This window comes from Amia ocellicauda, chromosome 4, assembly GCF_036373705.1.
Source record: "Amia ocellicauda isolate fAmiCal2 chromosome 4, fAmiCal2.hap1, whole genome shotgun sequence".
NCBI lineage: Eukaryota > Metazoa > Chordata > Actinopteri > Amiiformes > Amiidae > Amia > Amia ocellicauda.
In genome coordinates, this window is record NC_089853.1 from 7,511,905 (window position 1) to 7,528,680 (window position 16,776).

Below are 16,776 nucleotides of genomic sequence, written 5' to 3' on the forward strand. Positions count from 1 at the left end.
CTGTGTCTGTGTCTGTGTCTGTGTCTGTGTCTGTGTCTGTGTCTGTGTCTGTGTCTGTGTCTGTGTGTGTGTCTGTGTGTGTGTGTGTCTGTGTCTGTGTCTGTGTCTGTGAAGAGCAGTGCTGTCCCGCCCGGTCGTGTGTCTGTGTCTGTGAGTGTGTCTGTGTCTGTGTCTGTGTCTGTGTCTGTGTCTGTGTGTGTGTGTGTGTGTCTGTGTCTGTGTCTGTGTCTGTGAAGAGCAGTGCTGTCCCGCCCGGTCGTGTGAGTGTGTCTGTGTCTGTGAGTGTGTCTGTGAGTGTGTCTGTGAGTGTGTCTGTGAGTGTGTCTGTGTCTGTGTCTGTGTCTGTGTGTGTGTCTGTGTGTGTGTGTGTGTGTCTGTGTCTGTGTCTGTGAAGAGCAGTGCTGTCCCGCCCGGCCATGTGAGTGTCTGTGAGTGTCTGTGTGTGTGTGTGTGTCTGTGTCTGTGTCTGTGTCTGTGTGTGTGTGTGTCTGTCTGTGAAGAGCAGTGCTGTCCCGCCCGGCCATGTGAGTGTCTGTGAGTGTCTCTGTGTCTGTGTCTGTGTGTGTGTCTGTGTGTGTGTCTGTGTGTGTGTCTGTGTCTGTGTCTGTGTCTGTGAAGAGCAGTGCTGTCCCGCCCGGCCATGTGTGTGTGTGTGTGTGTGTGTGTGTGTGTGTGTCTGTGAGTGTGGTGGGGGGGGTCCATGGCTCAGCGGTTTACTGACAACAATAACAGAGAGAGGGAGGGAGGGAGAGAAATCCACTGCATTGTTTTGTTCGGCTGCGTGAACAATACCTACATTGACACGCATGGAGGGGGGGTCTACGGTTGTGTTTTTATTTTTTTGTATATATAAATTAATTAGTTTGCGCTCTATTGTCTCATGTACAGACAATAGGAACTACAGCCTTACAGTTACACACACCACCCACCCAGATAATATCAAATATCCCCGCTTGCTCCATAGAAATCACAAACTATTTTATGTTCCTCCGTCCAGATTCTGCGCTTTGTTGTGTGTTAAGATGTCCTGTGAGCCACTTTCCATGTGAATTACTGAGCGGCCCTGGAGTCCAAAGCATCGAGACCTGCTTCAGTCTCAGTGTTTCATCACTTCAAGTGCCCAGTCCCCCTGCGCTCTGCAGGATTGCGGCACAACACACAGTAGTTTTGGACACTTGAGTCAGACAGATAAGGGATACTTTTCAACTTTTCAACCGAAAAACATGTTGCTGACTTTGTGGCGAGAGATGCCACGCACCAGAAACCTCTGGAGCACCTCTTAAAAAAGTGTCGAATTGAGAACAAGGGCAGTGATGTTCAGACTGTACAATGCACTAGTTAGAGCTCATCTGGATACTGTGGACAGTTCTGGGCTCCACACTTCAAGAAAGATATCGCTGCTCTAGAGGCAGTTCAGAGGAGAGCAACCAGACTTATTCCAGGTCTGAAGGGAATGTCCTACTGAGAGACTGAGGACCTGAACCTTTTCACCCTGGAACAGAGGAGACTACGTGGGGACTTGATCCAAGTCTTCAAAATCATGAAAGGCACAATGGGACCACAGACGTGTTTTAATACCTGCTAATAGTTCCCAGAATCCAGCTGCAATCCCGACTCAGACCTAACTCTTGACACGTGTGTGTGTGCGAGAGGGACACCCCTGTCTTCACAGCAGCGAGACGGCAGGCCAGGCCTCCAGAGCTGCCCGGCTGGATCTAATCCCGGCTCCTCGCTGACGATACGATTCTGGGAGAGAAAGTCTGAAACATTGTGAGCTGCTGTAATCAAGGTGACTTCAACCTTGGTGTGAGTGAATGAATAAACGCATCCATAAATAAACACCTTGAGATGCTTGACAGGTTTATCCCCCCCCGTCTTTTACTCCAAAGCAGTTGTTTGAAATGCACTTCAGGCGAGGCGTCTCTCTCTCCTGACTTACATCCGCTGTTTCTGCTTTTTCTCTTCCTTTCTTCATCCTCTATTTGTCTCTTTCTCTCCAGGAAACAAGAAGACGGCAGTTGGCAGAGGCAGCAGAGAAGAGGCAGAAGGAGGTGAGGAGGAAGTAGAAGGGCTTCTCTCGTTCCCTTTTCGACTGTCAATCACTCAACACTCGCACTAGGCTGCGGCCCCCGGGCCCCGGCATGCACACCAGCAGAGTAGTAGTAAACACACACACCAGTGTAGTAAAGTCGGTGTATGCCGTCCTTAGAATTGGACTTTTACCTAGAACTCTGCCCGTGACAGGAATGTGGAATGTAGAATAGGGATGGTTGTAGGGAACAGACTGAGGTTTCTGACGGTGTCATAGGGGAGGAGAGTAACCGGATTGAAGGAATGGAAAGATGATAATAGTTACGCGTATATAACTATTGAGCCCCATTCAGGTCCTCACTTGCCAACTAATGAGCAGGAATATTAATTACTTCTGCATCCAAATGGAAAAGGCAATATATTATCTCTCACATGAGGAAAATAACAATAAACGCCAAACAAATGTATTGTGAGGGGCAGAGTCAGCTGTCAGTCAGCTGTCAGTCACCCGTCACGGTGCGCGTCTCTCTCACAGACTACACCGGCCGCGTGATCTGGTGCCGTCTGTAAGTCGGGGCACCACGCGTGTCTCTCGGTATCGGCGGCTTTGAGCGCTGAAGTCTGAGGGAAAGCACTCCAGCTTAAGATAACGCTTACATGCGGTGATAACATCTACAAGGACGAGAATCGATACTGAGCACTGAGAATGATTAGCACAAGGAAGGACACGGATACATCCATGCATGCATAGAGAGAGAGAGAGATGGATGAGAGATGATAAAAAGTAAAAATGGGTCGTGTTCGAGATCGGGACTGTCCTCTCGGTGGCGGTGTCTTCTCCATCGCAGTGTCTTCTGTCCTCTCGGTGGCGGTGTCTTCTCCATGGCAGTGTCTTCGTTCCGTTAATGACAGCTGACTTGTAGACAACAACCAAAAAAGAAAACGCCAGCTGAGAAGCACTGGGGGCCAACAAATCAATTTAAGGATCGTCGCAAGATTGTGTATCACTGTACCCTGGATTGTGAAGCTCTATATATTAACATACATATACACATAAACACACACGTACACATACATTGACCCCCCCCAGGCTGTGCTGGAAGTCTGACGCCGCGAGTGTCTTTGCAGACGTCCAACAGGGGCATCAAGAACCCGGAGGCCGTGGAGCGGAAGAAGAGGAAGCAGGAGGAGATGGAGAAGACGGCCATGACGTCCGCGCCCTCGGGGGGCGGGGGGCTCAGGGTGAGGCTGTGGGGGGGTGGCGGGGGGGTAGTGGGCTGTCATTATAATCGTAGCTCAGAGCAACGCTGACATGAGACTGACATGAAAGAATGGCAGTTAACACATGCAGGCAATGAACCACGTCAGGCGTGTTGGATAGAGGCGTGTGCTGAGTGATCCGGCAGTGATACGCCTGCGTGTTCTCTCTCTCCTCAGTGGCAGGTGGGCTAGCCCCGAGGCGGTCGCTGACGGACGGACAGACGGTCGGTTTGGACTTCGCCACAACACAACACCGCCGGCTCACCGAACAAGCTCCTCCCTCTCGCTGTGCAGGATTGGCGGCTCGGCCGGCGTAGGAAGCGGCGGCGGCGCACTGCTCTCGGCGTTGGCTCCGAGCCCCGTAGGTGATCCAGACCGGCCGCTGTGCGTCGCCCACGGCACACTGGAACAGTCCGCCGACCACCGCCTGGTATTCTGGTCGCGCCGCGACCGCAGCAAGGACTCGGACTGAGACACGACTGACCGGCCTCGTCTGACAACAGCTTTTAGATTTTTCACAGCCTGAGCTTTTTTGTAACGCAGTGAAACAAAGGAATCTGCCTGTTGCTTGGACCTGGGGGCTATAATCTGGACCTGGGGGCTTTACTAGTAGATTTATAGATTTGACAGTGTTTTTATGGTTGTTGTTTTCCCCCTGGTGTCCCGTGCGGTGTGCAGGCAAACGGTTGTGCCAAGTCTTTGTGTGTGGGGTTTACTGGGGGGGGGTGAGAGAGTTTCCCAGAACTGTCCCTAAATCAGCCCCACCTCGATAACCACAAGAACGAGTAATAATCCTATTGAATCCTATCGCGTCGCGCTCTGCTTCAGACGGAGTAGGACGTGTCTTGACGATAAATAGATCACAGATGTGTGTGAGTTGGTACTTCGATTCACGGGGGGGGGGGGGGGGGGATCAAAGTTTTGATTCCGTCTCGCCCTAAATCTGATTTCGTTGAACTCCCTGCTTTAAAGTCACAGTTGCACTCGGTCTTGGCAGCCTTTCTTGTTGGTTTGTGTTTTCTTTTAGTTCAGTTTTTGGTCCGTCTTTGTTCCCCTGACTTTGTAATTGGCGCACGGCAGACAGAAGTGTTGGCTGACCTTCTCGGGTGGGGGGGGGCAGACAGCGTGGAAGTGTGTTTTTTATTCCAGCTCGACTCTCAATGCCTGAATTGATCTGTTCATGTGCAGCAGAGAGGCGTCGCGCCCCCTGCTGTGAGCCGGCAGAGAGCCGCTTCGTCAGACACTTCTGTAAAATCTGACCCTTATTCACTCGTCGCCGGTGGGTCGAGCCCAGTCTGTTCTTTCTTTTCTTTTTCTGTGTATGCAAGCTATTATTTATTTTGCCAGGTCTGGTTCATCTTACTTCCTGTGCAGTGTCGACACTTTCACCAGAAACATTGGACCGATGTGTGAGTGCGGATGAGGGAGGGGACCTGTGGGGATGTCTTGGCATCATCCAGCGGGTATTAATCCACCTCGGTGCCATTTGAAACTGGGGATTCTGCTTTTTTCTCCCTCTAGGCAGGAGGTAAAGTCTTACATCTGTAACTGCAGCCTTTTGTAAGTCATTAATACGAGTTTACTGACCGTGACGTGTAGGTCTGTATGTGCAGGTGGCGCATGTGCTTGGCCACCAGACTTCATGCAGGACGCTGCGACGCTCGAGGACGGCTTGTGTCTGCGCTTCAGTTTTGCTGTAATAAAATATTTTAGGAGAAACAAATAAATAACGGCCACATTTTTATTTATTTACTGATTTGCAGTAAGGGAGGCGGTAGTTAATATTTCAAAGCCGCCAGGAAACATCAGTAGGACCTGCAGGGAGAGGTTTCCCTGCGCTGGTCCAGTCTCAATGGAGTGTCATCCTCTGCATTGCAGGCCCAGAGGAAGGGAGACTCTCTAGGGTTTGCAGAGCAGTGGGTGGACGGACGGCCATTACGCAAAGAGTCGCCCCAGTTGACGCACAAGATACGGGGGAACAATAACAACGCAGCGGGGGGGACTGGGTCAGTAACGTCTCGGTGCGGAGAGGGAGGAGAGCGGTCTAGCGAGGGTCTGTGCCCTCTGCCTAGGTCGTATGACGACAGCCTCTCGCACGACCAGAGGCATGCGGTTGAAAGCAGGAGACGTCAGGGATTTTATTATAAACATTTGCATGGATTCCTGCATTTTACATAAGGCTGCCTCTATTTAACAGAAGTCATTTAAAACCCATTTACATCCATTAGGCAGAAATAGAAAAGGCAGACGGTGCAGTTTCAGAGCTGTGCCCATGTCCTGATTAATGATGATTCATCCCTTGCTTCCTGCACACTGTTTAACGCAGTTCTTAATTCACGCAGAGCTAAAATCAAGAGTCTGTGAAGGCAAACGATGCCTCTGTAGATCTCCAGTGTTTCTTATAACTGCCAGCTGAGGGCGCTGTCACAACACAAGTAAAACGTATCTCTCAACCCATCTCTAAGGAATAAATTACCAATTCGTGTCAATTCAACTGTGCAACTTCAGTATGAAACTATAATGGCACCGCCAGTCCTTGAAAGCAGTGTGATGTTGCTGAAGCATTCACAGATGTCCAGTGGTGACACCAAGCAGTTTTTAAATCATAGCACCTGTCATATAAATTATCACCAAAGACGCACAGTGGAGCTGCAGTCCGATGAGGCACGTCTGGATAGCTATGACGTTTAGCTTCTGATACATTAAACACTTTGCATAAAGGTGAGAGATCCGAGGCAGGGCCACTCGATGGCGGTGTCGGACAGTTAATCGAGAAGGTGATTGTTCCCGATGCCGATCCCCTGTTCAGCTCTCATGCGATTACCGATACGTCATTTACCTTTTGGGACAGACGTGCAATTAGTTTTGATTTTCACCAACTATCTAGAGACCATTAACCCGAGAGATATGAATCTGCTCCGTGAGTACAACCACTCCGCACTGGTATTGTGGGATTGATTAGCGTCTAAACCCGGCCTCAAATTCCCTGTTTCTCTCGATCAGATTGCCCCACAGACTGAGGCGGCCCTGTGCTTATGTTCGGGGTGTAACGTGTCATTTTGCTCCCTTGCTGTGTTCAGTGGGATGCTTCCTGAACTGAACATCCTTCATACTCTTCTGTGTTCTCCTGCCCCTTCCCCTGACTCACGTCTCCGCAAAATGGCATTTGCAACCCAATCCCCCGAGGTTTGGCCTAATAAGGGACGTCAGCAGATGTATCTTGGTTTGTGTATGTTTCTCTCTCTCTCTCTGTCTCTGTCTCTGTCTGGTCAGTCAGTCGGTGTCGGGGTGAGTCACGGCACCGAGCTGTTGTCTGTTGGGTTCCGGGTGATGAAGTTAATTTGCAGTCGCACACGACCGCCCCTGCAGTTCTGCGCTTGCCGGCACCCAGTTGTCAGCTTCTGATTAGCGCTCCTACACCTGAGACATTTCCACCAGGCGAACCAGCTGCCTGACAGGCCCCCGCAGCACCGCAGCCCTCCCACAGCACCGCATCCCCCCCCACATCACATGACCTGCGCGCTGAGGCCCTGCTCGTGAACATCGCAGGGAATCGGAGGCACGCTCACCCCGCTATGGACGCAATTTAAACATCGCATCTGTGTCTCTTGACATTTGGTTTTGAATGGAAAATCGATCACAAATCTTCCCCATGTCTGTATGATTTTGGTCGAGTCACACTGTGAGTCAGCTGCTGTGGCTCTGCAAGGTCAGCAGTAGTTCTTTACCTTTTTGCATGATCACACCCCCTGCAGCGATCCACAGTAATCCCCCACCCCCTTCAGGTCAAGGTGTCGACTGTAAAACCCAGAAAGGGCGTCTCGCATCCCCTGGTTAAGAACCCCTGCTTTAGGGAAACAGATCAGTTGTGTGTGTGTGTGTTTTGTTTTGCATTCTTGAAGTGAAGCATCTCCTCTGTGTAATGCAACATTCCCACTGAAACGCCACTATCCGGGTAGAATTTGCTCAGCCCTGACCCTGCGCCCCGGGGTTGAGAGGAGGTCCGCACCTCCTTGTCTATCACCCCGTAGTTCTCGGGGACGCTGGACAGCCGGTCCAAAGAGTCTGAAGACTGCAGGTTCAACACATCAGACAGGAAACGGTCAACCATCTTGTTTTAATTAAGTCAAGCACTTCCTGCAGTCAAGCCTCTCTGCTCTCAGGAACATGAAAACCAAAGAACCCCGAAGCTCTGCAGAAACCGGCTTCCAGCCCCTCGCCGTAGAGTAGACAATCGTCTGCAACGGCTCGATTTGAACCTTATATTTATTTAAACAAAAACTAAATCAAAATCAAAATGTGCTGTTTACATGAAAGCAGCAAAGTAGATGATCAATAAGGAGAGAAATAATCACATCTGTACACCAGCAGCGAGGAAGGAAAGTGCTTTTATACACGTAGGTATCATTCTTTGATTGTCACTGACAGAGCTGATGAAGGCGTCTCCTGGTGAATCCGTGAGGTCAGTTGCAACGATCGTTGGGGTCAGAACACGTCAGGGCACTCGATTGTAGACGAGTAGTTTAGTGCACAGCAGAGGAACGACCGTTTCCAAACCCCAAGTGTGTTTAACTCATTGTTATTATTATTATTTGCATTTAACACACTGCCATCCGGTGGAGGAGTGATGTAAACACAACATTATGTATGTATGTATTTAATCTTGTCCCTTAACGATTACAATCCTCTGACTTTGGTTAAAAATTCTCATTGGAAGTATGTTCCCTATTACGACTGAAAAGGGAAAAGCTTTGGTTTGTGCTGGAGCTGAGCTACAGAAACTTAAAGTGCACACACTGCTCCAGACTGCGGTTATCCAGGCGAAAGAGCACAGTAAAGTCACCCTCACTGCGCTGTCGGGCACCGGCCCACTGGGATGACGTCGGGCAATCGTAGGGGCAGAGCGAAGGCGGTCTGCTCTCGGTGAGCGTGGCGCGCATCTCTCTCTTGCTCTTCCCACAGATGGCCGAGACGCAACATTCCTCCACCAGAAGTGCAGTGAACAGGCATTGACGCCGCAAGGCAAGTAAGCATTTAAAATAACTGGATAACAATAACATAAAATAAAAACCTACAAATAAGATGATCTGTGAGAGAGGGTCCAGAGATCAAATTAAATGACAGAATGTTTACTTTATGCTGTAAGGCTTCGAAAACAAAATCGATCACAATGACATTGCATAGACATAATGTTGCCAGTTCTCAATCCCAGGCACTAGGATTCCCATGATAGTCCGTGTTCTTGCCCCTTGACTCTTTCCTTTTCTTATTTGGTGTGAAAATGTGCAGTTCACCATCACCCAGAAGTTACCTGGCCACTTCATAAGCACCGCCCTTGCCCTCCCTCCAAAATAAATCCGAGCCATTACGGATCTCTCTCGCCTCTTGGAGGAATCTTAGAGAAATGAACACATAATAAAATTCTCCTGGATTTCGTATCCTAAAAGGCCATCGGCTGACTAGGAAAAACTAAACAAAAACAAATCACAAAGAGCCCGGAAAGCTACAACAGACCGGAGTATAAAGTCTAACAGAAAGCAGGAGTCTGCTTGGGTGTCTGCCGGGGGCCGGTGGAGAGAGGGAGGACCTGCGCTCTCATCCATTACTTCTTGCTGCGATAGTGGGCGGCCACCACCAGGTAGCTGTCGGGGCTCAGGTCCTTGATGCTGGGCACCTTGCTGGGCAGAGGGGAGGTCTTGCCTTCAACGCGTGAGATCTGCAGCATGCGGCAGGGGTCGTGCTTCAGCAGGTAGCTCTCGAAGGTCTCCCAGCCGCCGCCGACGCGCACCATGACGTGCTTGTTGTGCAGCATCTGCGAAAGTGAGAGAAAACGAGAGAGAGAGAGAGAGGGAGCGAGAGCTCAGACAGGCAGCCTTTAAAGTCTCGATACAAAGCGAGGCGTTGCTGCTCAGACAGGCTGGCCACACCCCGGAAGGCACTCGGGAAGATGCCCCAGAGAAAGGCTGCCAGGGAATATATCTGCATGTATGCTGACTGACACAGATGCACCCATCCCATGCTCACCCATTCTCACACACCCTACCACTCCCTCTCTCTGTCTGTCTATCTCTCACTTGCAACAATGCACACACACCAGCACACTATCACACAGGAAAAGACAGGAAAACAATTAATTTGCAAAACACAGGTTCTGGAGCGGAGCAGAGACACAGAGGCAGAGACACAGAGCAGCACAGCCGACAACAGAGAGCTAAAGAGAGGGAGCGGCCGCCTAAGAACATTAGGCGACTGCCGACGGATGGGGCGGACGGACCTCAGAGTCCTCGTCGGCCCTGGACTGACTCTGTGAGGCATGCTGGGAGCTCTGGGCCGCAGGAGGCTGGAGTAACGCTGTCCGGGGCAGGGAAGCGATAGTGGTGGAGTACCACAGGGACACCAAAACCCATCGTTAATGCAGATGTGTGTGTGGATGGAAATCGCAAGAAACGGAGACGGATATAGATAGACGGAGAAATGTTGGCCCTGGTATTAGCTCACACCTATGGCAGATCCGCCCCCCCCCACCCGACTCCTGTGCTGCAGAGAGAGGCGCATTCCTAGGATGGGCTGCTATGGCAACAGCTAAAGACCAAAAAGAGACATCGATGCTGCATCACCCTGGCAGAGCGAGAGAGAGAGATGCCTGGCCACCTGGCCTCCCGTGGGGCTCTGCAGAGTCATCCGTTTGGCTGTCAGACACCCCCCCCCCCCCCCCCCGCTTCTCATCCCCCTTTATCTGCGCTCCCGTGTCCATTATGCTGCCATTAAGCCGTGCTGGTGAGACATGGGAGATTTATGGATCCCACATGCACACACGGATAACCAGCTCCTCTGCGACAGGGAATCCGGAGTGTAAATATCCCGGCACACAAGCCAGCGCGGCTCCAATTAGGGGCCCTTTCATCCCTTATCGACTGCAGCTGTTAATTCGGAGATTTAAATGTCAGGGGTGGCGGAGGGCTGTGCCAGGTCAAGAGTGAACATGAGAATAAAATGGCCTTCGCAGGTTTAACAAGACAAGTGCCAACAATACAATAGCGTTGTTATGAACGCCGAGGGGAGATAAAGGCCTTAAAAGGCAACAGATTGCCTATTACACATCCTGGACACTGTTTAAGTATCTAAAACACCCTCTCTCACACCCACACAGACTCACACCCGCGCTGCCACAGAAGATCAGGTCCAGAGACACTTTTCCAGTGTTTTCTCAACCTTATTTAATACTTTTAACCCTATTCAAGTCTTCAAAATCATGAAAGGCATCGACCACATCAAACCAGAGGAGCTTTTCCAGATCAGCAGGGACACACGCACCCGGGGACACAAATGGAAATTAGTTATTAATGGACACCAAACGAGCACGATGGGGCGAATGGCCTCCTCTCGTTTGGACACGTTCTTATGTTCTTATTATGTACAGTTCCTTATCAATACCAAACAAAACAGTGTTTTTGAATGCAAGTGGACGACCGAATGAATGAAGTCCTGTGTCACGAGCAGGCCGGGCCGAGCTGCTGTCCAAGGCAGGGTGAGCCCCCGGCACCGTCTCCTGGACCATCTTACGGACCAAACACATTCCTCTTTGCCCATCCATGCCTACTGGCTTGGCAGCACATCCATGGTTTTGGAGGTCCTGTAACTGGACTTTGATTCGGTGCCATGAAGCGCCTGGTTGTTGCTCATATCTGTGTGTTATTATTGAGAGCACTGGAATATCTTCAAGAGTTCTGCACACCGAAGTCTTCTGCCCAGGAAAGGTACGCAGTGCAAAATACACTGTACGCCGAATTTCAGAATCCAGTACGGGGACAGTACAGCCTCTCGGAGCCCACTCACACCCAGCTGGTCTTAGACTGGAGACACACAGACTCTCATAACGCAGATGGTGTCTGAGCAGAAAAACAAAAAGGACGGAAGGAAACAAATACAGACAAAATAATCAGATTTTTTTTTAAACAAAATTCTCTTTTTCTTTCCCCTCTGAATGATGTCATCCCTCTCTCTCTCCATCCGCCTGCAGTTCGGTACAATAAAACATTTATGAGACGCTCAGCAGGATCAATCAGCACGAGCATTAGCCGGTCACTGTTCCATCATCGCACTGATCCCCCCCCGGCCGTCTGAGCGCGGCGCTAATAGGGTTTGGGGGGGGTCAGGTTTTCAATCATGCCGCCAGAATCTCGCTCCCGGTGCCACGGAAACCACATTGAAACTCGCCCCCCCCCCACTGAAACCAGGTAAAGGCATTAAGAGGCGCGTGGCGTCGCCGGGGGCAGAGTGTTATTTTTAATAAGCCGCTACGCTGCATCGACAGCACTGAGCCCAACACACCAGGGGAAACCGCACCCCCAACATCCTTTCTCTCTTACTTTTCATTTCTGCCGACTGGGGCTGCCATGCAACCGAACTCACAGCACAGAGACCTCGACCTCATTCGCTTTAGTTACTGTTTATTCCCCCCCCCAGGGATGCATTCACGGCATCATTCATAAAGCACCCCCCCTCCCTACCCACGGACCAGCGATCAATTTGCCAGGTCTCCCAGGCCAGGCCAAGCCGAGCCTCCATTTGTTATTTGTCTGTTTCCTCAATCTGAGCGGAGCACACAGAAACGCACTCACACACGACACACACACACACACACACGACAAACTCACTCACACATACATACACACACACACGACACACACACACGACACAAACTCACTCACACATACACACACACACGACACACACACACGACACAAACTCACACACACGACACACACACACACGACAAACTCACTCACACATACATACACACACACACGACACAAACTCACTCACACACACACATACACACACACACGACACAAACTCACTCACACACACGACACACACACACACACACACACACGACACAAACTCACTCACACACACACATACACACACACACGACACACACACACGACACAAACTCACACACACGACACACACACACACGACAAACTCACTCACACATACATACACACACACACGACACAAACTCACTCACACACACACATACACACACACACGACACAAACTCACTCACACACACGACACACACACGACACACACACACACGACACAAACTCACACACACGACACACACACACACACGACACAAACTCACTCACACTCAGGCACAGACACACACTCATATAATTTCGTTTTACAGCGAATTCAGAAGTTGTGTCATTAAAAAAACGCCTGAGTGGATATTTCTTTTAAAGAGGTTTTCATTTTTTTATGATCATTGTATTTTTTTTTAACAAGCTGCCCAATTAAGTCCCTTTGCTGGGATCTCTGTGATGGGAATCAATAGGAGTCACATCATTATAAGACGACCCGGTCCACAGGCACACTGGCAGCCATGGCCATGTGAAAACAGCGCCACTCTGAACCAGAACGCAACGCCTCGATTCCTAAAGATTATCCGCTGCGTCCCCCTCCTCCCGTCGCAGACCCAGACCCCAGCGCTGCGTCCCCCTCAGCCAGTCTGTTCTGTCATGCACATACACACACACGCACACTACATAGACACAGAAGAAGAATAACAGAGAGACAGACACACACACACACACCCTGATAAATTAAGTGTAATACTGTAGTAAAAACATCATTACACAACCCCAATCTTCAATTGACCACTGGAATAAGCTAATTCTCTGAAATGCCTTATTATTATTATTTTATGCAGAGAGGATGAGATTGTGTGGGAGAATGAACTGAGTTTTTATCATCGAGGCTGAGATGAGTTTTCTTGACCTCCTGTCCGCTGCTACAATTCACCGCCTGAAATCTCGAAACAGATCAACCCTCTGTTTCAGGAAATACATCTCATTCAGTCAGTCGCCTCCAGTAGCCGACGCAGTTGCAATCGATGCTTTCACACAAAATGAATCAATTAATAATACATAATGAAAGGTAGATGAATAATAATTAACACATTCCATAAATGAACCCCCCTCACACACACAGACACACACACACACACACACACACACACACACACACACACACACACACAGAATAAAGGCCGGGCTGGAGAACAGTGCGGCTGGGAAGTGTTTAATTAAGAGAGAACACAGCGGTGCAGCTGCACAATCTCCCCTGACCCATTCAGATTGCTAAACCCTCTCATGCCACACACACTCACGCCGCGGAGCTGAATATTGAAGCGCACGTTGAGAGTATCCTTGGATTCCAGTTATTCATGCCGGTGACAAAGGGCCGCATCTTCCCGAAGCGAGGGGAGCGCTCTACCCACAACCCCGCACCGTATGGCCTTGGTTGCCAAGTGACACGAAGAGACGACAAAAACATGAAAAGAAAGAAAATTCTAAAACCCAGGGACCTGTTTACACAATGCCCATTAATAGACTTTTAGTGCCTGGATAGAGATAGTGATAGAGATAGGGATATAAATATATATATAGAGAGAGATAGAGATATATTTATATAGATAGAGACAGAGATATATTTATAGGTATAGGTATAAGTATAGATATAGATACAGCAACTTCTGTGCGTGTTTGTGTGTTGGAGCACAATCTAACAACACTTCTGAGTGCAGAGTCACTTTCCACCACACGATGGCGCTACGGACTCGGGATGAAGCGCCTCAAATATTTGCGCCGCCTCATTTCCCTGCTTAGACAGGTAATTAGGCACTGCAACTCCGGCGTGATGGCTTACATGGGTTTTTGTAATTAGAATAAATTAATTTATGTTCCTGCAGTGACAAACAGCTCGTGGTTCGGCTGAAATCAGAAATGAAAACGTCGCAGTTTCTGATAAAGACGGGGGTGCAGTCGGGAGAGAGAGAGAGAGAGAGAGAGAGAGAGAGAGAGAGAGAGACTTGTCTGACATATTTCACACGGGAAACTATCCGCGGCTCCAGGAGGGCCGGGTCTTGTGATTGTCTCTGTTCATGAGATACACTGGACATACAGGCACGGGTTAAACATGGAGCAAATAGTGACACAACTTTGTGTTTTATATTGAGATAAAACACTGAGCTTGAATCCAGTCTTTGTGTGCGATCTGTAAGCCTCCCAGAGTCTAATTCTGGAAACTTGTTGATTTCTCTGATGCACTCACTTCCAGAGGCTTGTGACTCTCATACTGTACGACTTCTGACCCCCAGTAGTAAAAAGTGAGCTCTGTGAACCCGAGACGAGTTTCTCAGTGTGTGAAGGCGCTGCGGAGGAGTAATGGACTGTTTAAGGGATCGATACATGAGCAGGCGGTGGCCGTGGGCGCTCCTCTTGTCGTCCTGCTGCTCACCAGGCTGCCGTGAGTGATATTATTCACCGAATCTCTGGAGAAACACTCCCTGACACCGACCCGCCGCTGGCCGACCCCTGAGGGGGAGAGGAGCAGGATCGCACTGATCCTGAGGCACAGTGTCCTACACATCGCTGAGCTCCACACCTCTCCCAGCTCTGCAGGTGTGTCCATCACACCAGTACACCAGCCGGAGTGAGAGCCGCTGGATTCGCACATTGTCTGTCCATCAGGAACACTGGGCTGCATTCTTCTACAGCGTCCTCTGATTAAAACACAGGACCACACGCTCATACACACAGGCACAGAAACACACAGAGGTGCAGTACAGTATGTGTGTCAGTATGTGTGTTGTTTCTCATTTCAGAGGGTTTGGTTTATTAATCCTCAAACTCCCCCCAGGCCTCCCCCTGCCATGGGCTCTCCTCTCCTCTCCTCTCCTCTCCTCTCCTCTCAGACCTGTTGCAACCCTCCCCCCCCGCCCCGTGCCCTCTGCAGTCACGTGACGAATCTCCCAGGATGCCTCCCATCTCCAGCTGCTGCCATGACAACGTCTCTGTGCCCCCCCACACACACACACTCACACACACACTCATACTCATACACACACACACACACACACCCAGCACTCATACACACACACACACACACACACACACACTCATACTCATACACACACACACACACACACTCATACTTACACACACACACACCCAGCACAGACACACACACACACACACACACACACACTCACACACACTCATACACACACACACACACACACACACACTCATACTCATACACACACACACCCAGCACAGACACACACACACACACACACTCATACACACACACACACACACATACCCAGCACAGACACACACACACACCCAGCACAGACACACTCACACTCATACATACACACACACACTCATACACACCCAGCACAGACACACACACACACACACACACACACACACACACCCAGCACACACACACACACACACACACACACACACACACACCCAGCACACACACACACCCACACACATACACACATACACACATACACACACACACCCAGCACACACACACGAGCCCCAGACCAGCAGGAGGTTCAGAAGTGAGAAATTAGATGTGGGAGGAGGGAAAGAATTTGTCTCCAGTTCATAACGCACCCCCACCCACCGCAATCCGCACATTCCGCACTAATGAGAGATACTGTGTTAAATCCGTGTCGTGTTTCACTGCAGGCTCAGTGTGTGTATTATTGTGTATTATTGTATAGTAGTGCGGTGCTGTGGGGTACAGGTGTCCTGTCAGTGAGGAGCGGAAGGCTTCATCTCTCTCTCCATCACATCCAAAGGCTCGCCGCACGTTGCCAAGCAACCGCGGTCCCCGAAGACGCGGAGAGAACTGGCCGGCGCTGCGGCGCCTCGGAGCCGAGCTTCTGCTGCACTACAGCGCCCGTGCGACTCATAACGAGCAGCGCTAATTAAGACAGAGATCTGCTCCTTATAGTGGCAGCTTGTTTATTCTGTTAATCTCACACACACTCACACAAACACACACTCAATCACACACACATAAACACATACACTCACACACACACATATACACTCACACAAACACTCACAGACACTCACAGACACTCACACAAACAAACACATACACTCACACAAACACACACACATAAACACATACACTCACACAAACACACACACACTCACACACTCACAGACACTCACACAAACACACACACACACTCACACACTCACAGACACTCACACAAACAAACACATACACTCACACAAACACACACACATATACACTCACACAAACACACACTCACACACACTCACACAAACATAAACACACTCACACAAACACACACAATCACACATTCAATCACACAACACACTCAATCACACACACACACACACACACGATACACACAAGACACACACACAAACACACACAGACACATGCACTTGCAGACGCACACACACACACAATCACAGCTCTGCACTGGATTCACAACATTCGTGGCTGATTCGTCCCTGATTCCTGCAGACACTCTCTCTCTCTCGCTCGGTCAGCAGAGACTTCCTGCCCTGCGGCTCTGTGCAGCCGGTGTGAAACCGCAGCTATCGAGTTCCTGCCGGGCAGGATGAG

At 50.0% G+C, this 16,776-nt stretch overlaps 2 protein-coding genes across 2 annotated transcripts in view; one reads left to right on the forward strand and one right to left on the reverse strand.

The window, feature by feature from the left end:
• The window catches only part of svip (small VCP interacting protein), a 7,370-nt gene extending 3,174 nt beyond the window's left edge, over nt 1-4,196 (forward strand). Inside the window, exons 2-4 of the mRNA XM_066700797.1 lie at nt 2,001-2,051; nt 3,160-3,273; nt 3,469-4,196. Of these exons, the coding sequence (XP_066556894.1) occupies nt 2,001-2,051; nt 3,160-3,273; nt 3,469-3,483 (180 nt within the window). The 3' untranslated portion in view covers nt 3,484-4,196. The remainder of the gene's footprint in view (nt 1-2,000; nt 2,052-3,159; nt 3,274-3,468) is intronic.
• Nucleotides 4,197-7,539: 3,343 nt separating this feature from the next.
• Nucleotides 7,540-16,776, reverse strand: part of gas2a (growth arrest-specific 2a) — a 36,805-nt gene continuing 27,568 nt past the window's right edge. The window contains exon 8 of the mRNA XM_066700796.1: nt 7,540-9,103. Within this exon, the coding sequence (XP_066556893.1) occupies nt 8,894-9,103 (210 nt within the window). The 3' untranslated portion in view covers nt 7,540-8,893. The remainder of the gene's footprint in view (nt 9,104-16,776) is intronic.